General features: G+C 37.2%; 1 protein-coding gene across 4 annotated transcripts; it reads right to left on the reverse strand.

Annotated features, from left to right (window-relative positions):
- On the reverse strand, positions 2,154-22,872 carry LOC109227255 (alcohol-forming fatty acyl-CoA reductase-like). Of its 4 annotated transcripts, XM_019392342.1 has the most exons (10): positions 22,693-22,872; positions 22,497-22,600; positions 19,183-19,385; positions 4,957-5,057; positions 4,011-4,203; positions 3,473-3,634; positions 3,261-3,342; positions 2,870-3,139; positions 2,602-2,729; positions 2,154-2,449 (listed from the first exon to the last, which is right to left on the reverse strand). In XM_019392342.1, the coding sequence occupies exons 1-10, from the start codon at positions 22,769-22,771 to the stop codon at positions 2,296-2,298; spliced, it is 1,476 nt and encodes a 491-aa protein (XP_019247887.1). In that variant the 5' UTR covers positions 22,772-22,872; the 3' UTR covers positions 2,154-2,295. The 4 variants fall into 4 exon arrangements, with proteins under 4 accessions (XP_019247887.1, XP_019247889.1, XP_019247890.1 ...); XM_019392344.1 differs by lacking the exons at positions 22,497-22,600; positions 22,693-22,872 and adding an exon at positions 19,701-19,740; XM_019392345.1 differs by lacking the exons at positions 22,497-22,600; positions 22,693-22,872 and adding an exon at positions 19,611-19,686.

The following is a 24,156-nucleotide window of genomic DNA, read 5'->3' on the forward strand; positions in this document are numbered from 1 at the left end:
ATCCTAGTAGAAAGACTGAAAAGAGTGATTGGGAAGCTTGTCTCAGGGCATCAAAATGCATTCATCAAAACACGACAAATCATTGATGCTGCACTAATTGCTAATGAGGTACTAGACTGGAGACAGAAATCAGGGCAGCCAGGTCTCCTTTTCAAACTTGATATTGAAAAGGCCTTTGACCAGCTAAACTGGTCTTACCTATTCAATATACTTCGGAAGATGGGGTTTGGTGCAGGTTGGATCAGGTGGATCAAGTTTTGTGTAACAACTGTGAAGTATTCAATCCTTGTTAATGGAGGTCCTGATGGGTTCTTCTCCCCACAGAAAGGATTGAGATAGGGGGATCCTCTCTCACCCTTTTTGTTCATTTTGGCAATGGAAGGCCTTAGCAAAATACTTGACAAAGCAAACCAAATACACTGGTTGGAGGGTTTCAAGGTGGAAAGTTCTGTTAGGAGCTCAATTAGTGTCTCTCATCTCTTGTATGCAGATGACACATTTATTTTTTGTGGAGCTGATAGGTCGCAAGTGCTCTATCTTAACCTCACACTCATGATTTTTGAAGCTATATCCGGCCTCCACATGAACAGATTGAAGAGCACTATTTACCCCGTAAATATAGTCCCAAATATGGAGGAGCTAGCTGAGCTAATGGGTTGCAATGTGGGATCTTTTCCCACAACATATTTGGGTCTACCACTTGGAGCCAAAGTCAAGTCACCAGATATCTAGAATGGGATATTAGAGAAATTTGAAAAAATGCTTGAAACTTGGCAAATGCAGTATCTTTCACTAGGGGACAGAATAACACTCATTAACAGTGTCCTGGACAGCATACCAACATACTTCATGTCCCTATTTCGATACCAGCCAGGGTGCAGAAAAGGCTAGACAAAATTAGAATAAACTTTCAGTGGGAAGGGAATAGTCAAAACAACAAATTTCATCTGGTGAAATGGCCAAGAGTGATTCTGCCAAAAGAGCATGGAGGATTGGGCATAAAAGACCTAGCATTGCACAATATGAGCATGCTAATGAAGTGGCATTGGAGGTACAACATTGAGAACACTGGGAGGTGGAAAGATGTGATCATGGCAAAGTATGGGGTGCAGAGTCATGGTGCACCAAACAGAGTAGGTTACCACATGACATTGGTCCTTAGAAGCATATTTTAAGCCTATGGGGTGAATTCCAACTCAATTGTTCAATAAAGCTAGGGAATGGAGCACATGTATCATTCTGGAAGGATAAGTGGTTAGGGAACCAGACTCTGAAAGAAGACTACCCAAATTTATATCTCATAGCTAGCAACCAAAACTCCACAATGGGTCAAATATGGCATAACAGCTCATGGGACCTACAAACAAGGAGAAACTTACAGGACTGGGAGCTAAATGACTTTCTGGAGCTTCAATCTAAGCTAGCAAGGGTCACTATCAAACCTTAGGAGAGAGACAAACTATTATGGGATGGCCAACATGATGGGATATTCACTGTCAAGAAAGGTTATGCACATTTGTGCTCGAACAAGGAGTTGATTGACAATTGGCCATGGAAACTCATCTGGAGAACTAAACTTTCACCTAAAGTAATTGGCTTCACTTGGATAACCTTATATGAAGCATGTCTCACTCAAGATAATCTAAGTCGAAGGAACATCTACATAGTGAATAGGTGCTACAAGTGTTAGATGAGAGAGTGTGAGGTATCTTTTTCTCCCTTGTGCAGTTGCAGCAGATTTGTGGAGTATGTTTTTCTCAATTTTTGGACTAGCCTGGGTCATGCCTAATAGTATTAAAGAGGCCTACAAAAGCTGCTGCTCTTGGAGAGTTGGCAAATCCATCAAAAAAACTTGGCTTTTGGTCTCCGCTTCTATTTTCTGGTGTATATGGACTGAAAGAAATAGCAGATGTTTTGATGGGATATTAACTCCAAACCATGCTCTTAAAGCTAAATGTTTATTGAACCTTTTTACTAGGCTTAATCAGGCACCTGTATCTATTATGATCATTTTTTGGATTGTGTCTGCTCCTTAGTTTTAACATAGGTTTATTTTTGTTTTATTTATGAGCAGACACACTCTATTTACTTGTACCCTGTTTTGATATGCATCTTCTCGATGCTTTTAATGAAATTCTTACTTCATCAAAAAATATAAAATGGATACATTTAATTGAAAGTGATAAGTATCATCAGCAAAGGAGACGTGGTACACTTTCACACCTTATCAATTAAACCATCAAAGTAGAAACATAAATTGTTTGAAGTGGTAAACAATTTTTCCCCCTGCTTTAATCACTTAAATACATATTTTACCACACCAGGTACGTGAGTGTTCATAAAATAATCTTCCCAGTTGATGCTCTTGGGATCAAAATTGAACACGTCCATTTCAATACCAGCCTCCTTCGCTTCTCTACGTAATTTTTCTGTGTTCATGTCATCAAATCTGTCATAAAATTTCCAACATTATTAGGTATTAGCTTCTGATCATACAACTCAACGCAGAGAGAGATCTTGATTAAAGAAAAGATGAGTTTAACTTCTATAGACGGACTCTGTATACAAAGTTAGACCGTACAAAGATATGTATTTACTTACATTCCTTTGAAGAATAAATAGGGCCCGTAAAGATCTATCAACCGCATCACAAAATTGATTTTCCGGTGAAGCTCCAAACATTTGCCTTGAAAGTATTGGCAGAGTGTTGTGTTCACTATTTCTAATACCTGTATATATATATTCGATGAACAATTTTTAATACTAATTACAAAGAATTATACCATTTAGAACAAGAAACTTAATAAGTTTCTTTTTTGTTATTCATTTAGGTCTAGCTGTTTGGCATAAGTGAAAAATGAAACCAAACCTTCAAAGGAAGCAAGTAATGAAGGGCCATATATCTGTGAAAGCTATCCATTGTACTCAAAACAGTAACTTTTCCAACAATGACTGTTTTTCCATCCTTGTTAATCCATGGATGCTCTCTGAAGTAACGCAATCCATAGTCCTGAAGACTAGTGAAATCTATAGGATTTGACACTGACGATCCGACCTGGTATATTATTTGACTTCCTCTTTCGTCCGCATGACCCATCATGCTTACTATCATTGCATTCACAACCATATCTGCTGGAATCTGCACATAATATAGCACACCCGTTGAGCCCTCTATATAAATTAAAGTCGAAAATGATATTCAGAAATCGTTATCTTCATTGAAATATATATGCTTCAATATATGTAGTGTTCATACTTACTACGTCAATAACGGCTTTAGGGTCGCCGAGGAAGCATGTTAGTCTTCCTTTACCATATCCAACTGCTAAACTATCAATAGTTCTGCATGCCCCAAAGAAGACGAGGAAAAGCCCCAATTATATTATAAATAAAACAGCTCATGAAATTTTTTCGTTCAGGTTTCAACAAATAAAATTAAAAATAGGTGGAGTATTGATCTATATTTATATACCTTATACCTTCAACCCAACCAGGGAAAGGTTCTTGGAAGGTACTAGTAATTATAGTAGGACGAAGGATTACAAGAGGTATGTCTTCTTTCAAGTTTCCCAATAGCATCTCTCCCATTGCTTTTGTGAATACATAGGTATTGGGCCATCCATACTTTCTTGCTCTTCACAAATCAAGGTCAAGAGAATATATTAGTAAAATGTTACTCTAGTTGATATTATTATGATATGCGCTGGTGAGAGGTAGCAGCCCATGGAACTAATTGATCGTGGCGAAGCTAGAAATTTTATTAAGGGATATCAAAATACAAAAAAGTTATACACACCAAGAAAATAAGGTGAGTTAACATATAGTGCATGTGTGTGTGTATATATATATGAATTTTTGTCCTAGCTAAATAGTGTAATTTTTCCATAATAAGGTGGCTCCGCCACTATTAGTCGAGGTGTGCATAAACTGCCCGAACACCACAATTATAAAACATAGAAAAAAGAAGATATTTTTGATGTTGTGTGTTGATGTTAATTTAGGGAAGATACCTTTCAAGGCCAAGCTCCTTCATGGCTGAAGTAATAGATTGTTCAGAAGAACCCTTAGCTTTGAGTTGTTTCAATGTTTCCTCCATAACTTTCTTCTCTGTATCAATATCTAGTCCTGATGTACCGTTCAGAGTCTCCCCCATGCTATAGGGCGTCTCCAATATCAACCCTGCCTTCTCCCCAGATACAAACGCTATAGAATACAAATGTAATTAATTAGTCACCTTCTTATTACTTTTCTTACTTTTCCTTCTCCTTGAAATAAAATCAATCAAGTAGTGTAACTAGTTTCTAGGTTTCCAATTATAAATGTTCATCATTTGTTTTCAGAAAGAAAGTCATAACACTAGCAGGCTCGAGATTTGGGACCGTTTGGCCATAAATTTTGGCAGTTTGTTTTGAATTTTTTTTTGAAAACAATATTTGTTCATGGAATATGATCAGTTTTTTAAAAAAAAATTAAATTGTTTTCAAATTCCCAAAAACTAGTTTTATGGCAGTTTTTGGGTAAAATATTTCCACGCACAAAACTTCAACTTTTTTTCTAAATAAAAAGCATGTCCAAATACAACTTCAACTTTCAAAAATTATTTTTTAACACAACTTTGAAAACTTGTTTTTCAAGTTTCAACCAAATTTGTGTCCAAATGTTAGTTTAAGAATTGGAAGAGGTAAGGTACCGTATTCCTCTCTCTTGCATGTATCTTTTTACTCATTGGAATTTTGATAAACAACTACTTAATACTGTAATACATTAATCCCTTTTAAAGGAAAAACAACAAGGCACTAAAACCTTAACATCCTAAATGAAATACACTTCAATTTTGTTTTAGTCTGAATGAAAATAATAAATCGCCGCAACAGATTAATCAATATTTAAGGATAAGCATAACAAAAAGTTAGAGGAGAAAAAAGGACCCAAGAAAATGAGGTGGAAGGTACCAACCAGTTGACACGTGAAGAAGAACCTTCAATTTACTACACTTTTTGGCAAAGTCGAGTACGAATATAGCTCCAAACGTATTGAGATCCAATGCCACATCGTATCTGAAAATTGAACACTGTTTGAATTAAGAAAACACGGACTACTTCACATAAAATTTGCATTGGCGGATGATGTTAGGCTAGAAATCCGTGTATTAGCTGTAGTATTACATTCCAATTATTGTATTTTTACGTGTGTTTGAGCTCAAATGATAGTGAATTATACTTAGTACTTGTTTTGAAGGAAGTGATCCCGAGTTCAAAAGTTAATTTGGAGCTAAATCGATCAATCTGGAGCTTTGAAGTCTGAGTAAAAGCTCAATACATTAAGCCGGGATCGTGTTCGGAGGTCGTGTACCAAATCTGGATGTCAAAAGAGGATGAAATAATTTCACTCGGCGCGGCAGTGTAAAAAAATTGGCCTAACAAGAAAATGCAAGCCTGCTGATAAACTCCACAAGCGCGCCACACAGTGCGGCGTAGGGTGCGCCACGCCAATGGAAATTTCCTGCGGCCTGTTAGAATCAACTCTCTAAACTTCCCCACAAGCACACCGCGTGGCGCGTCGCCCCATGCGGCGCGCCTGTACAAATTTTACAGAGCTAAGTCCTATTTCGCGCAGGAAAGGGTGTTTCGTCTGGGCCCGACCCTACTTGGTATAAATACATATAAAAACGCTATTTTGAGGAATTTTGACACATCTGAGACCTGGGGAGACTATTTTGGAAGGGAGAAGACGTTTTGGACAATTTTCGGAGGAGATTACCATCGAGTTCTTCATTCCTTCATCTTTACTTTGTAATTTAATTATGTAAATTATTTGGGAAATTGTTACTATGAGTATGAGTAGCTAAAGTCCTAATCTAGGGTTTTGATGGAACCTATTGGAGGATGAATTTCTCGTTACGTTAATATAGATTTGCCATAGTATTCTCTCTATTTGTTCAACTGTATGCTTATTGCTGTTGATTGAAGGGCCCTCAATTAACTGTTCCTATTTAGTGTGCATTACTCGGGAGAGAGTGCATATTTAGGTAGTTGTTGAACATCATCACTCCTAACGTATATGAGGGATCAATACGAAGGGTTTAAAGGTGGGATTAGGGATAACGAAACCTTGGGTGTGATCTAAGTGAGTTGTACTTAAGGCTAGCTAGTGTAATTCGGAAGAATATATCTAGTATATTGGTGTAATTACTCGGGAGAGGTTTATGACAGTCAGAGTGCTCATGATCGATAGAGAAGACTTAGGAAAATTTATCGCAAACGTAGCGGAAAGGATTCTGACAATAGGGGAAATCAGAACCTTAGATCATTCCAATTCTTGTTTACAACCCGTTTCGTAGTTAGTTATTCTTTATTGCATTTTCTTTACGTATTAATTAGTTAGTAAACATCCACTTTATTACTTAAATATTTCTGAAGATTGATTGCGAGAATTTGTGTGAGTCCAATAGCAGTGTTTAATTCCCTGTGGGATCGACTCTGGACTTATTAACCGGAATATATTTGCAACGACCGCTTTATCCTTTTTATAAGGCATAGTTGGGTGTGATCAAATTTTGGCGCCGTTGCCGAGGAATTAACAGTGTTTTTAATTACAGTTAAAAGAAGTGCAAAAATTCTTAGTGTAGTCAATTTTCTTCAATTTTGAACTGAATACATTAAAATTCTAACGTTTGTAGTCTTAAGTTTTACAGGTGCATGCCTAGAAACTCCTCAAGAACTGGTGAATTGTTTGAAGCATTATCAGATCCTGAGGAAGTTTTCAAGGCATTGAATCGTGCAAACAAGAAAGGCAAACAACAACAGAACTCAACAGAAAAAATCAAACCAGACATGGGAGACGAAGTAAACAACAGAAAAATTGGGAATGACCCAAACAATCAGGGTGTGGTGTCGCTTGTGCCAGAAGCAGCATTGTACAATTGGGTACAGCCCACCGCCGACAACTTAGCAACCGCAATTGCAGTCCCTCAGATACAAGCAGAATCATTCCAAATCACAAATAACATACTTCATTTGTTGCAGAACAAGGGACTGTTCTCAGGGTCATACGTTGAAGATCCTCAGCAGCATCTGAAGAATTTCCTGTCGATCTGTGCCAAGCAAAGGCAACATAATGTGACAACGGAAGCAATACGACTGTTGTTGTTTCCATTCTCAGTGACTGGAGCAGCTCAGACTTGGCTTAATTCACTCCCCATAAACTCCATCACTACTTGGGATGAATTAGTCAAGCAATTTGTGAACAAATTCCACCCACCCAATAAGACTGCTCAACAAATTGATGAGATATTGAGCTTCAGACAGAAACCAACAGAGACATTACAAGAAACGTGGGAGAGGTTCAAGGGTCTGCTGGCTACGTGTCCACATCATGGTATTCCGGAGCAGATGTTGGGGCAGAGGTTTTACATGGGTTTGGCAGATAGCTTGAAGGACAATGTTGAAGCTTCAGCAGGTGGATCATTTTTGAGCAAAACATTCAGAGAAAGCAAGATCCTACTTGACAAGATGGCACAAAACTCAGGATGGATGACAAGAAACGCTCCAATCACTCATGTGGTTCACTCAGTGTCTTTAGACCCAACTAACTCCATAGCTGAAAATATGGCCACTCTAGTGACACAAATGAGCATCCTCACTAAAAAGGTTGATGAATCAGGCCAGAAGCAGCAGGTACACATAGTTGATGCAACTAATGGGGGCTTATGTACATCATGCATTAATTAACCATATGTCTTCTCGTGGAGTGCGGAAAGTGATAACCAACAATATCAGGAGAACATGAATTATGTGGCCAACTATGTGGGACAGAGGCAAGGTGGTCAGAATTGGGGTCAGCAGAATCAACAATATAGACCAGCTCCGCAGCAGTACAACAACAGCAACAATCTTGGGGCTATGCGACCACAAGGTCAAGTGGTGCCTTACCAAAGGCAACAGGGTTACAACCAGCAAAATCAGCAGTAGGCTTATCAACAACCTCAACAACAACGGACTGTGAGACACGAAGATGGGTCCACTTAAAAAATAACTGAAAGAGTAGACTCACATGAATCGGCAATAAAAATATTGAGATTCAATTAGGACAGATTTCGATGGCTTTAAATAATCGTCCCCAAGGGACGTTACCTGCAGACACACAAATCAATCCAAAAGAGTAGGGCCCGAAACAGCTTATGGCAGTGAGTCTCCGAAATGGTAGAGACCTAGATCTGGAGCAAGAAATTGCTCATGAAAGCAGACCTACTGAGACACTGGTGCCAGTACCCATTGAGATAGATGATTCAGCAGGGTTAACTGAGGTGACGGTACAATATGTACAAGAGAACGTCAACAAAGAAAAAGAGGTTGTGAAAGAGACTGAGGTAGCATAGGAACCGATAGTAGAAGCAGTGCCTAAGCAAGAAAAAAATCAAATCACAGGGAAGAAACGACCTCCAGCACCATTCCCACAGAGATTAGCCAAGTATCAGAAAGATGAGCAGTACAAGAAATTCTTGGAGATCTTGAAGCGAATTCAGGTAAACATTCTATTGATTGATGCTTAAAAGGAGATGCCTGGTTATGCGAAAATGATGAAGGACTTGATGTCCCGCAGTTCGACTTTCAAGACATGGCCACGGTTACACTGACTCAGACTTGCAGTGCCGTTGTGACGAGACCCATCTCTAAGAAGCTGTCTGACCCTGGGAGTTTCACAATCCCATGCACAATAGGCAACTATGCATTTGCTAAGGCACTGTGTGGTCTGGGGGCAAGCATAAAACTTATGCCCCTGGCTATCTACAAAAGGCTAGGCATTGGAAGAGCTAGACCCACGTCCATGTTACTACAGCTGGCTGACCGGACAGTGAAGAGGCCCTCTGGTATTCTAGATAATGTATTAGTACAGGTTGGGAAGTTTGTGTTCCCAGCAGATTTTGCCATTCTTGACTGTCGGGTTGACGAGGAAATTCCTATAATTTTGGAAAGACCATTCTTGGCCACCGGAAGAGCTTTAATTGACTGTGAAACTGGAGAGCTCAAGATTAGATTAAATGATAAAGAGATAACATTCAACGTGTAGAAATCTATCCGGCGACCAAGTGAATTTGCTAATTGCTCTCTAATAGATGCCGTGGAAGTAATTTTGGAGGAGGAAGATGAGACATTGAACACTAAAGACCCTCTAGCAGCCTGTATCATGAACTTAGATGAAGCCAATGGAGAAGACTTGGCAGAGTGGGTACTTGCTCTTGAAGGCCAAGGTTTTTGGAGAAGGGAGCTCGAATTTGAGCCTTTACACTTAGAGGAAAGAAAAACTCCTCCAGCTAAGCCATCTATAGAAGAGCCACCAAAGTTGGAACTGAAGCCACTGCCATCTCATCTCAGGTATGCCTTCTTAGGACCTAACTCAACTTTACCTGTTATTATCTCATCTAGTTTGTTAGAAGTGCAGGCAGAACAGCTTTTGCAGGTACTGACAGAGTGCAAGACTACAATTGGTTGGACCATTGCAGACATTAAGGGTATCATCCTGTCCTTCTGTATGCATAAGATTTTACTGGAAGATGGGCACAAATCTTCCAGAGAACATCAAAGAAGGCTGAACCCCAACATGAAAGAAGTGGTGAAGAAAGAAGTGATTAAGTGGTTAGATGCGGGAATCATATTCCCCATCTCTGATAGCAACTGGGTCAGTCCAGTTCAGTGTGTGCCAAAAAAGGGAGGTATGACAGTAGTGAAAAATGAGAAGAACGAATTGATCTTTACACGAACAATTACAGGAAGTTGAACTTGGCTACCCGGAAAGACCATTTCCCACTGTCATTCATTGATCAGATGCTGGATAGATTGGCAGGGGGGTCCCACTTTTGCTTTCTGGATGGTACTCGGGGTATAATCAGATCACTATTGCCCCGGAGGACAGAGAGAAAACATCGTTCACTTGCCCTTATGGAATCTATGCTTTTCGAAGAATGTCGTTTGGCCTATGCTACGCACCTGCCACATTCCAAAGGTGCATGATGGCCATCTTCACGGATATTCACGGATATGGTAGAGGAAATAATGGAGGTCTTCATGGATGACTTCTCAGTGGTGGGGAATTCATTCGATGATTGCCTTATGAACTTGAGAAGAGTATTGAAGAGGTGTATCGAGACGAATCTGGAACTTAACTGGGAAAAGTGCCATTTCATGATACAGGAAGGTATAGTCTTGGGGCACCTAGTGTCGAGTAAAGGCATTGAGGTAGATCGTCCAAAGGTTGATGTGATAGAAAAGCTTCCACCACCTACTTCCGTCAAAGCAATCAGAAGTTTCCTCGGGCACGCCGGTTTCTATAGGAGATTTATAAAAGATTTTTCCAAAATTGCTAACCCCTTGTGTAAATTTCTTGAAAAAGATCACCCTTTTGTATTTTCTGATGACTGCAGGGTAGCATTTGAGGAATTGAAGAAGAGACTGGTAACAACACCTATCATAGTTGCCCCTGACTGGGAGCAACCACTGATGTGTGATGCGAGTGACTATGTTGTGGGAGCAGTTCTTGGGCAGCGAAAAGACAAAGTCATGCATCCAATATACTACGCAAGTAGAACTCTGAGTGGAGCCCAGCTAAATTACACTGTAACCGAGAAGGAGATGCTGGCAGTGGTGTTCGCGTTTGACAAATTCAGGTCATACCTGATAGGCTCAAAGGTAATTGTTTATACTGACCATGCTGCTCTCAGGTACTGAATCGAGAAGAAGGAGTCAAAACCGCGCCTGATTCGATAGGTGCTACTGCTGCAAGAATTTGATTTGGAAATCCGTGACCGAAAGGGAACGGAGAACCAAGTAGCTGATCATTTGTCTAGAATGGAAGGAGCTGAGAAGAAGGTTGAGGTAGAAGAGATCCTGGAAACTTTCCCAGATGAACAACTATTAGCCACAAGTCTTGAGAAATCGCCATGGTATGCAGACATTGCAAACTACCTCGCGAGCGGTATTGTTCCTTATGACCTTTCCTCTGTCCAAAAGAAAAAGTTCTTTCGTGATTGTCGTATGTATTATTGGGATGAGCCTTATCTGTTTAGGATTTATATTGATAACATGATCCGGAGATGTATCCCCGAGATAGAGCAGTCTTCTATTTTGCAGGCATGTCACGCGTCGCCATATGGTGGGCATTTCGGGGGGTAAGGACAGCTGCAAAAGTCTTGGAGTCGGGCTTCTACTGGCCAACATTGTTCAAAGATGCACATTTATGGATAAAGGGTTGTGATGAATGCCAACGAACCGGGAATATTTCCCGCCGACATGAGATGCCTATGAACCCAATTCAAGAGGTAGAAGTGTTTGATGTATGGGGAATCGATTTCATCGAGCCTTTCGTCAGCTCATATGGCAACAAGTACATACTCGTCGTTGTGGACTATGTGTCCAAATGGGTGGAGGCTGCAGCGCTCCCTGCAAATGATGCAAAAGGGGTAATTGGTTTTTTGAGAAAGAACATATTCACCCGATTTGGCAATCCAAGGGCAATAATCAGTGACGGAGGCACTCACCTTTGTAATCGAGCCTTCGCGAAGTTGTTAGAGAATTATGATGTACGCCACAAGGTTTTCACCCCATATCATCCACAAATGAGTGGGCAAGTGGAAGTTTCGAACAGAGAGATAAAGAGTGTGTTGACTAAGACTGTGAATGCTACTAGAACGGATTGGGCGAGAAAGTTAGACGATGCACTCTAGGACTATCGTAACGCTTTCAAAACTCTGATCGACATGTCGCCGTACAAATTGGTGTTTGGGAAGGCGTGTCACTTACCAGTGGAGTTGGAGCATAGAGCTTTGTGGGCATTGAGGCAGCTAAATCTCGACATAAAAGCTGCAGGCACAAGTAGAGTCACAGAGTTGCACGAGCTTGATGAGTTTCGCTACCACGCTTTTGAGAGCACCAGACTATACAAGGAGAGAACGAAGATGATGCATGACAAAAATATCCTGGAGTGGAGTTTTAAACCCGGAGATAGGGTAATGCTATACAATTCAAGGTTGAGGTTATTTCCGGGCAAATTAAAGTCAAGATGGTCAGGACCATTTCGTGTGGTAGAGATTCATCCCACCGGCGCCGTAGAGATTGCTGCGGAGAATGGCTCTCGCACATTCAGAGTTAATGGGCACAGGTTGAAACATTATGTGGGAATGGATGATGCGAAAGTAGTGTCGGTGACTCATTTGCTAGAGCCACCAATGTTGAGCAAATCTTGAGACGATAGCCTGCGTCGTGCCGCGATGTTAAATCAGGCGCTTGTTGGGAGGCAACCCAATTTTTAACCTTACTAACCCATATTTGTAGTTTAGGATTATTAGAATTTAGGAGTTGTGAGACTTGTTTGGGCAGGTACAAGCATGAATTGGACATAAAATAAGTACATAATAGAGTCGGGGTGCAACCCGTAAGCTAAATGTCGAAAATGAAGCAGACTCTGTGAAATATGGCCTAGCACGCCACATGGGGCGCCGTGCGATGCGCCGCGCCAGGCCAAATGGGTTTGAGGAAGAAAAAAATCATAACCTCTGATAATTTACACTACCGCGCCGCATTGGGCGCCGCAACCTGCGACGCGGCAGTGCATAACATATATATATATATATATATATGTTTTTTCTTAGTTTGTTTTTGTTTAAATCAAAGACCCGTTGCCCCCCCCCCTTTCTCCTTTCTCCTTCATTCTGTCACGCTCCAGCCCTTCCCCCCAATTCCCCTATTTTTTTCCTTCTCAAATTCCTTTCCCACACACACCTTCCATCCCTTCCATTCATCTTCAAGGTAAGCGTTCCTCTCCTCTCATCTCTTTTCTTTGAGTAATTGATTGTAGTTAAGTAGTATTAGCTTATTTTGAACTAAACCCTAGGTAGTTGTAGTTGTGCTAATTTGTTTCAATTTCATTGCTTATTTTGGCCTAAATTTGTGCTTAACTTGTGGGGTTTCCATTATTCTTATGATTGTGGAAGATTTTTGATATGTCTTGGTGGTTATTGAATAGTTTGATGGTGAAGTTGGGTAGAGGTGCCTTTATGGCCGAAAATAGGAGGAATATTTGTGTAAATTTGGAGCAATTTGTGACCTTGTTACATTGTGGTGGTTGTAGGATGGTTGATTGGTATGTTTGTGTAGTAATCTTAGAAGAATTAAAGTTGAAATTATGAGGTAACTTTGGTGAATACCATGTGCTTGATTAAATGTCCCAATGACATGGAAAGTGACATTGTAGCTTAGTTGGAGGATAATTGTATGAGATAATATGGTGCTAGGTGCTAATTGGAATGTTCGATTCATGTTATGTGCTTCTGTAGTGTGGTATTGTAATTTCTAAAGTTTGTTAGTTGTGCATTAGTATAGCTTCTTTTCTTTCTCTTCTTAGTTACTAGATTAGCTTCTTAATTTTGTATTTTAAGCTAGTATAGTCCGTGGTTTTGTGGTTGTACTATTATGTTGGTGGTTGGGTGGGTTGTTGATTGCTTTTGGCGTACTTCCAATGGGGTAGTCTGAGTCCCTGATATACATTTTACTTGTGAACATACCAATAACTTAAGTGTGGGGTGGTTACCCCGTTTGGTCTTGTTTTGGTTTACGTGTTGTGGCTAATATTGTTCGTCTTGTGCAGGTACAATGTCTCGCCGCCCGAGTAAACACTCTAACACTGGTTCTTCCGAGGTTGCTTCTAGTAGCCATCGTGGTGGGAGACGGGCACCTCCTTCCGCCCAGTGGAGGAGGAAGAGGAGCGCATTGACCCTGATGCGGATGAGGTGCCAGCGTGCGAATATGGTATACGGGTTGTCCTAGCCCATGCTCGACGCTGGTTCCAGACATTTATCCCGGCGGTGACCCCGGAGCCTGAGGTTTCTATTGACGATGGGAAGTTGGCCCGCAAATATAGTGAGATATACAACAACATTCGAGCTTTGGGTTTCGACAGTCTGTTCCGTCCAGGTGATGCGGTGAATGTGACCCTAGTCAAAGAGTTTTATGCTAACCGGCAACCTGAGGCCAGCCTGGATGCTGTGTACGAAGTGAAGGTACGGGGTAAAGTGATTACATTCTCCTCCCAGGTGATCAATCGGATTATGGGCTTCACAGAGCATTCCCACAAGCTCTTTCAGAGGTTTCTCCGTCGGCCAGACTATCTAGCTATCCGCTGACTGCTATGTGGCGCTGACTCTTCTTCCGCGTGGGCACGGGATGCGAACGAATTAAACAAGGACATGAAGAAGGGAACATTCCAACGGCCAGCCAGGTTTGTTTTGCGGTTGATTAATGCCAAAATCATGCCCACTCAAAGTGACATTGATGTCCCACGACTGAAAGTGTGTTTGATCTATGCCTTGTTGACACGGATGCGGTTCGATCTTGGAAAAATCATGTTGGAGCATATGGCTAAAGTGCGACCACTTGGAGCCCGCCGTCTACATTACCCGAGTATGATCACTCGATTGTTGCGAGCGCACCATGTAGAGGAGGAGTTTCACTATGACCGGACTATTCCAGTGCCTTATCCTATCAAGGCCTATGATGTTACGTTGGTGATAGAGAACCCTGCTACTGCTGTTAATTCGGACCAGAGGTTGGTTCGCGCTGAGGAGATGCTACAACTGCTGTTTGCTGACTTGCGCCTTTGTGCTGCACGGGGGGAGACCGACTTGGAGGAGTTGCAGCAAGATCACCCCCTTTCTGCTATCACTCAGCAGTGGTTGGGGTTGGCGAGAGGAGGACAGCTGCCACCAGATGAGGATGTGAACTCCATTCCCTCAGATGATGAGGAGTATTCGCGCACCTTCGAGGGTGCTGACGATTAGGCCATGGGCCTCAGGGAGTCACCTTTTCACTCTTGATTTTACTGTTTTGCATTGGAGACAATGCAATCTCTTAAGTGTGGGGTGGGGTGCTCCTATTTGATTGTATTTGTATTTTTTTTATTTGCCAGTTGGTTTTGTTTGATTTGTTTCTTGCTTTCGTAAATAATATGGTCTGTAAACTATAATTCTGAATTCTATCGGACTGTAATAGTTAGTAATTAAGTGTTTAGTTCGACTCTTCCCGACGATGGATTTCGTTGACTGGTTTCCTGAGGGAGTTGAGTCAAAAGAAAAAGAAAATAAAATTATATATATGTGAAAATCCAAAAATATTTCTTTTATTTTAGTATTTTTTGTAGGTAGTGTAACAATTTCCCCTTGGTTTTTATTTGTGTCGCGGTTCTTTTCCAAAGGTTTTGCTTGAACCGGGTGTAGTTAAATCCTTTCATTTTTTAGGAATTAAGAATCTTTAGTCAGAAAGCTAATTTAAAGGATCAATTTCCCTTAACTGCATATGCCTTGAGAGTGGTAAGTGCCTTAGTTGTGACACCTACGCTCAATTCTTGACTCTTAAATAAGTGCCTTAAATTGTGTGATTATAACTGTGCTTAACTGCTTTGACTAGAGTGTCTTGATGAGTCCAATCCTGAGTGAGTTATGTGCCCATGTGTGTGTAAGGGTTTTGTGTTATTCTGTGCGTTGTATTTGATGCCTAGAACTTGCCCCGTGTGTTTGCAAAGCGAAATAGTAGTTTTGTTCAGTTTTGAAAGTGATATAGGCGTTTCCTTGTTGAGCCATATATATATATATTTTCTTTTTTACCCGCCTAACTGTTATGTATCATAGTTAACCCCTTTGAGCCTGAAATCCTGTTCTTTGGCAACCACATTATAAGCCTTACCCAATTGTTTGAATTGACCATATATTTGAACCTTTTCACCTCTCATGAGCACTTGAATTGTATTGAACCTTGAAAAGGTTAAAGTGTGGGGTGATTGGTTTGGCTTTTGAGTGGAGCTAATAAAATAAGGAGAAAGGTGCACTATTTTGAAAAAGTAAGAGCCACTAGAATTAAAAAAAAAGGAAAAAAAATATAGTTATATTGATGTGAAAAATATTCTTTGATAGTGGGGACTCTCGGTATAATTGTGCTTAAAAAGAAGTATGGGGTAATATACATTGAGGTAAAGGAAATTTTTTTATTTGACATAAGTATGGGCTTGAGTGTCGAAGTATATGTATTAAAGTGCTTAAGGGAGGTGTAGTCACTCATATCCAAATGTATCCTACCCGACCTGCAGCCTACATTACAACCAATTAAAGTCCTACTTGATCCTAGACTGAATGAGCTCGATTAGTAGAGTAGTACACTATGGGCAAGCCTATGGTGCATCGTTTGTGGCATATGAATATTATTTCTGAGAGTGAGTAAATTTTTTCTATCTTGAGTTCCTAAGTGTCTTAAATTTTATTCTGTGGAACTACGCTCCTTTCTTGTGTGAGGGCACTTGGTTCATGAAGGAAAGGTAATGTCATTGACCTCTATGTTAGAGTGAGTGGGCAAGTTGTGAATAATGCATGGTACTTTTGAGTCGAATCTTGAGGGTGGGATGTTATGATAAGGTGCTCAGTCTACTTTAATTATTCTTGGCATGGTGTATCAGGGAGGTTGTTTGATGAAAGGTCATCCCTAGGTGAAGTGTAGTTTAAATGCTCGAGGACGAGCAATGGTCTAAGTGTGGGGTGTTGATGTTAGGCTAGAAACCCGTGTTTTAGCCGTAGTATTACATTCCAATTACTGCATTTTTACGTGTGCTTGAGCTCAAATGATAGCGAATTACACTTAGTACGTGTTTTATGCCTTGCAGGAAGTGATCCCGAGTTCAAAAGTTAATTTGGAGCTAAATCAATCAATCTGGAGCTTTGAAGTCTGAGTAAAAGTCCAATACATTAAGCCGGGATCGTGTTCGGAGATCGTGTACCAAGTCCGGATGTCAAAAGAGGATGAAATAATTTCACTCTGAGAAAATTACACTGTCGCGCCGCATGGGGCGCTGCATAGCGCGGCGCAGCAGTGTAAAAAAAATGGCTTGACAAGAAAATGCAAGCCTGCTAATAAACTCCACAAGCACTCCGCACAGTGCGGCGCAGGGTGCGCCGCGCCAATGGAAATTTCCTGCGGCCTGTCAGAATCAACTCTCTGAACTTCCCCACAAGCACACCGCGTGGTGCATCGCCCCATGCGGCGCCCTGTACAAATTTTACAGAGCCAAGTCCTATTTCGCGCAGGAAAGGGTGTTTCGTCTGGGCCCGACCCTACTTTATATAAATACATATAAAAATGCTATTTTGAGGACTTTTGACACATCTAAGACCTAGGGAGACTATTTTGGAAGGGAGAAGACGTTTTGGACAATTTCCAGAGGAGATTATCATCGAGTTCTTCATTCCTTCATCTTTACTTTGTAATTTAATTATGCAAATTATTTGGAAAATTGTTACTATGAGTATGAGTAGCTAAACTCCTAATCTAGGGTTTTGATGGAACCTATTGGAGGATGAATTTCTCGTTACGTTAATATAGATTTGGCATAGTATTCTCTCTATTTGTTCAGCTATATGCTTATTGCTATTGATTGAAGGGCCCTCAATTAACTGTTCCTATTTAGTGAGCATTATTCGGGAGAGAGTGCATATTTAGGTAGTTGTTGAACATCATCACTCCTAACATATATGAAGGATCAATACGAAAGGTTTAAAGGTGGGATTAGGGATAACAAAACCTTGGGTGCGATATAAGTGAGCTGTACTTAAGGCTAGCTAGCGTAATTCGGGAGAATATGTCTAGTATATTGTTGAAATTACTCGGGAGAGGGTTACGACAGTCAGAGTGCTCATGATCAATAGAGAAGACTTAGGCAAATTTATAGCAAACGTAGCGGAAAGGATTCTGACAATAGGGAAAATCAGAACCTTAGATCATTCCAATTCTTATTTACAACCAGTTTCGTAGTTAGTTAATCTTTATTGCATTTTCTTTACATATTATTTAGTTAGTAAACATCAACTTTATTACTTAAATATTTCTTGATTACGAGAATTTGTGTGAGTCCAATAGCTGTGTTTAATAGGTTAATTCCCTGTGGGATTCGACTCCGGACTTGTTAACCGGAATATATTTATAACGACCGCTTTGTCCTTTTTATAAGGCATAGTTGGGTGTGATCAGCTGACAACTTGTAATTTTGTTTACCGCTAGTTAGGGGTGTACAAAGAAAACCGACAAACCGCATCAAACCGATAATCCGAGTCAAACCGAGAAAAAAAACCTGACTATGGTTTGGTTTGATTTGGTTTGGTGTTAGAAAAAAAAAATCCGACCTTAATTGGTTTGATTTGGTTTTAACTAAAAAAAAGCCAAATCGAAACCAAACCAACCCGACATTATATGTATACAAGTTTTAAAAATATTTTATACGTAAAAATAATTATTGTAATGTAATTTATAAATATAACTTAAACTCTTTAATAGTTCTCTCTTTTAATGTATTATTTCAAGCTTTGACTTAGAACTTTTGAATGGTCAAATATGTTTTACAGCCCGTAAAAGTTAGTAACCCAAATAAAGCCCAAAGCAAAATCAAATCAATACTAGCGCTAACAAAAAAAATTAAATTAAATACTAGAAATGACAATGGTATTGGATATTTACTCTTTTAGTTTTACATTAATTTAGACAGTGAAAATGTATAACTCCCTTTTAATATTATTTAATTAGTCATATAATTAATATTTAGTACTTATTAGTCATACTTATTTTAACATGACTTAGCAGTTTTAGATTATGCTATTGTATTATAGCTTTTTAATTAGCAATATTTATCTTATGCGATTTGTTGAAGATTTTAGTATAATCATGACTTATCTCACATTATTTTGTATTATTTTATTGGGTAACATCTTATATAATTTTATCCTACTAGGACCTAAGAAATATTAGAGCACAAATTATAAATTTTATGCTATGAAGATTTTGTCGGAAAAAAACCCGAAAAACCCGAGAAAAACCTTGATTGAAAAACCCGACTTTTGTTGGTTTGGTTTGATTTATAAATTTAAAAATCCGAGACAATTGGTTTAGTTTGGTAATTGAAAACCGAACCAACCCGGCCTATGTACACCCCTACCGCTAGTTATCGGCCTTATTTTAGACAATTAATTTCACTTATTATGAACAGTTATATATCTCATTTTTAAGTCTTGTGATAATATAAAGTTCTTTCACACTACCAAGGTAAAGATTACACTCGTTTGAATTTGACTAAGTAAAACTAAAAGAACTTGGTAGTACATACCTTTCATCAAAATTGGTAGTCGCAGCTATGTTAACAATAACATCTACTTCTCTCCACATTTCCTCCACCAAATTAGGGTCTTTCACCCCCAAGTTCTCACATGTGATATCACCAGGTATAATCGTGGCCTTTTCTCTGATAAAAGTATTCAAATTTGCCCCGTATTTTTCCCTTAGAAGCTTGAATAAGTTCTTTGCCACAGCCTGTTAATTAAAAGACGGAATTGATGTACAAAAAGTTGTGAAAAGATATTTACTATAGTTATTGTATTCGGAATTTTCACTAAAAAGATTCAAAAAATAAAAAAGTAAACCCATGTAAATGTCAAAAGGATTAACATCTACTGTATATACATAAAATTAATTATGACCCTATATATAAAATGCATTTTTCAAGCAAACAGATACAGCCGAACTTGCTTGCGTCACCTAGCTCCGCCCCTTTGTATCATGTACTTTTAGTAATCGAACCATGCTCTCATACCATAGTATATGTGTGTCTATTTACTGATGACTTACCTTTTGAAGATATATATACTATTTCCCACTCATTTCTCAATGTTTGCAAGGCAAAGGAAGTAATAAAATATGAGGGAAGAACTTAATTCGTGAAATGGGCCCTCAAAAGAAGAAATTGACTTATTGATGAGTTGTGTGATGTGAACTCTCCGGAAATAATGTTATAATTGTAGTTGAATGAATTTATATGTTGTTAGTAGGGTGTTCAAATCAAACCGGAAAATCTCCCCAAGTCGAAAAGTCATATCAAATCAATTAAAAAATTCAACTAGGTTTGGTTTGATTTAGTTTAATATTGAATAAAAAAAATAAACCAATTTATAAATATATATTTTTTTATATATTCATTTAGGACTTTATATGAAATTTTCTTTAAAAATACCTTAAAATATTTAAAAACCTCTCATGGGATGTAATATTTAATAGAACAATGAAGTGCATTCATTCTTATTTACTTAAATAATGAGTTGTATCACGTGCTTATCAGGTGTTATTGAAATGTATCTATTATCTCTTTGTTCTTCCATATTCATATATTAAAATTTTTTATATCTTTTTCGAATTTGTAATAGTATTTTGATAATTTAACGTTAAATAGAGCATATCATATTTATTTTTATTTTTAATTATTAAATTCGGTTAACCTTGAAAACATACATCAGCGAAATATTATTGTTAGACGTTTAAAAAAATAACTAGCATGTATTACTAACAAAAATCTCCCATAAGAATATTTCTAATAGATCAAATGTTTGTCAATTTTTTTTAATATTTACTAAATATATATTCGCTATCAAAATTTTATCTATAAATTTAAGAAAATAATATTGAAATAATATTCATATAACAAAAAATTCTGAAAAAATTGAGAAACCCGAAAAAATCGAACCAATATAGTTAATATGATTTGATTTTAACAAAAATCAAATTAATTTGGTCCATTTACACGCCTACTTGTTAGCTATTGTTGGCCCGACAAGATTAAGGACAAGGATGAAAAAGAAGATTTTTAAAAGGAAGACAACCAAATGTGGTATGTAGACTAACCTTAAAATCCAAGGAAAAGGATGTTCTCCTTATATATATAATATATCTTCTTTTTACTGGTCATTTTGAGCAATCATATTCCGGAGTAAATTTCATGGGTGGTCATTTAAATTTGTGTTCATTATTCAAAAGTTATTTTTCTTGCTACGTAAAAGGCATTCAACTTTGTATTCATTACCTAAAAGTCACTTTTTTTCTTTTTTTTACACAAAAATCATTTTACTATGATCTAGCTATCACAATAGTCACTTTGACCAGATTTTATTAAACTTTCACCTGAAAAGTCTATTTTGCCCTTGACATTTTAAATCCTCACTTTTATGTAATACCTTCTATATTGTATACTATATAATATACTTTACCTAAGATTTTTATTTATTATTAAATAATTTAATATTATTTTATTTATTATTCTTATAGTATATTCGTACATTTAATTTTCCCTTAACGTTAATTTTCAAGATATATAGGTAGCCTTATTAAATTTGTCAGTAACATTACTGTGAACAAATCTCAAGTCAACATTCTTAGCCATACCTAATGAAATATTTTTAATGATAATTATAAAATCAAAGTTCACAGATTTATCAGTCAAGCCATATTCGTGAATCTAATAAATAAAATACCCACATTTAGCACATGACACATCAGATTAATACTTTTAAATAAATAATATTAACAGATAAAGCTTTAAAATAATTAATATTAAACACAAATAACGTTGAATTTCTGTTTTAAAAATTTCACTGACAATAAAAAATTATCCTTTGTAAACAAATCTATTTTATTATTTCAAGTAAATATTTTTTGTCATTTTTATATTTTAAAACATCTTAATATTTGAATATGATTAAACAAATTGAGTGGCATGAGAAAATTAAATGTACGGATATATTATAAAAATAAAAATAAAATATAAAGTTATTTTAATTATAAGTAAAGTACCTAGATAAAAATATATTATATAGTATATAACATAGAAGCTATTACATAAATGGGAGAATTTTTAATGTCAAGGACATAATAGACTTTTCAAGTAAAAGTATTGTAAAATCTGGCCAATGTGATTTTTGCGATAACTAGAGCAAAGTAAAATAATTTTTGTGTAATTAAAGAAAGAAAAATGACTTTTGAGTAATGAACACAAAGTTGAATGATTTTTATGTTACAACTAAAGAAAAGAAAAGTGACTTTTGCATAAAACACAAAATTGAATGACTAGCCATGAAATTTACTCCCTATTCTGCACTTGGACTTGAATTCGCGCAAAAGTAACTTATTTTTGTCTCGTTTGATTCATTACTTCTCTCCCCACTTAATTAAAGAATAAGAATAAGTTTTCCCTATGTTTTAGGTTTTTCATCTCGCATATTAGTAGAGGATATGGGCTATAGTTTCAAGATATATTTTCTTAACATGGAATTAATATCAAAGCCATCCCTAATCTTAACATGGTTTATTCAATATTGAATCCTCATATTGTCCACACTTCAATCTCCAAATGTCAAGATTTGGACGTGTGAGGTGGGCGGTAGAGTCTTATATTTATTGAGCATATGAGATATGATTTCGTTATATGATCATGGATAATTTTACTGACTTCATAATTGCTTTTGAGGTGGAGTTAGACGCAAGAAATTATCTGAATAGCAATTTTTTCCTTTTCATGAAAAACTAAAGAACAAATTAAAGAGAAGGAAATTTTCGATTTTCAAAGACAGGATGGAGAACATTTTCACTAGCTTATACCTCAGTATTGAAACGCTGCAAAGCTGCCTTGTTATCTTTAGCTCTTAAAAGCAGATAGAGCTTCTTCACATTTGGTTGTACTCTGAGTATCTTCTCCACAAAAACTACAACCAAAATAAAAAGAAAAATTTAAATACACCATATTAAGAGAATCACAAGAGAGAGACACAGAGGAGATGTAGCTTAATAAAAGTACTTTTTGCAAGAAAGCCAGTGGCACCAGTAACAAGAATGTTTCTGTTCTCAAGAAACTTGAGAACACTTGTTAACTCCATTGTAGTAACTCAAGAAAGATATAATACAAGAGAAAGGCAAGAAAACACTTAATATTGTGTAGTAAGGAGAGTAGAATTAGCCACGAGAAAACCACAATAGAGTAAAGAATTAGGGTGGCATTTATTTTATATACTGTAAATGGGATTGAGTACACGCAAGATGTTGATATTTTCTACGGTAGATTGAAAAAGTAATGCTATTAGAATTATTTTATTGTTTTTTTCTTGTGACACTGAAGTTTCATATCAGGACATGAATGGTCAGGGGAAACTTAACTTTTTATAAATGCTCTTTGATTTGGTTTGACTTTTCTTATCCTCTCTTCTTTCCCTTGGCTCCTTCTATTTTTGTTGCATGCGAAAGGTCATCTACATATACATACAATTCTAAAGAAAAGAAACGACCTATGTGGTAAAACTCTATAAACATTTGGTAAGGGAAGGGTTTACCTATATAATATATATTATTGGTTTATACTTGGTCTAACCTACCATATTTTACTGAAATAGAACACTCCAGTACTTTTTAAAATAAAAAATATATTCTAAAGAAAATAAAAAAAGAGAGAAACATTTTACTAGTATTCTTATGTGTTGGAATTAGCTTATATCACATGCGAATTCAGAATTAAAATTCTTACATTAATTCGCCCTTTAAAATTATGAGTTTGACTTTCATATTTTTAATATTTTAGTAATTTGTTATATACTTTTTAATGTTCTGTGTAAAAATACCAAGTTAATCCATCGTGCAATTAGTCTGGCTGTCTTATGTTTTCAAAATGTGGCTTGTGTACTCTGAAAATATATCTGTTATTGGCTATAAGAATAATAAATAAGTCATCATTTAGAAAAAAAAAATTACATTAATCCAATACAATTCATTTCATATATGCCTAATTGAAGGCATTGGTGATTATCAATAGGGGTGTACATGAGTAGGGTTAGTTCGATTTTTATTAATATCAAATCAAATCAATTATATCGGCTTAGTTGATTCGATTTTATCAGTTTTTCCAAATTTTTTTGTCACATACGTATTATTTCAATCTTACTTTGTTAGTGTTATGAATAAACTTTGATAAGTTAGAGTATATGTTTATTAAGAACTGAACAAATTGACAAACATATATTCTATTAAAATGTTCTTATGAGAGAATTCTTTTGGTAACACATGATAGTTATTTTCTTAATCTAATAATAATTTTTTGTTGATGTACACTTTCAAGCTTAACAGAATTTTAATAAGTAAACATAGATTCAATATGAAACCTAAATAATGATATATTTTATTATATTTTAAAAATCACCGATAAAATACAATTTCAAATTCGAAAAAGATATAGGAGTTTAATAGATCTTAACCTATGAATATAGAAGAACAA

The sequence above is a fragment of the Nicotiana attenuata genome, chromosome 6 (assembly GCF_001879085.1).
Source record: "Nicotiana attenuata strain UT chromosome 6, NIATTr2, whole genome shotgun sequence".
NCBI lineage: Eukaryota > Viridiplantae > Streptophyta > Magnoliopsida > Solanales > Solanaceae > Nicotiana > Nicotiana attenuata.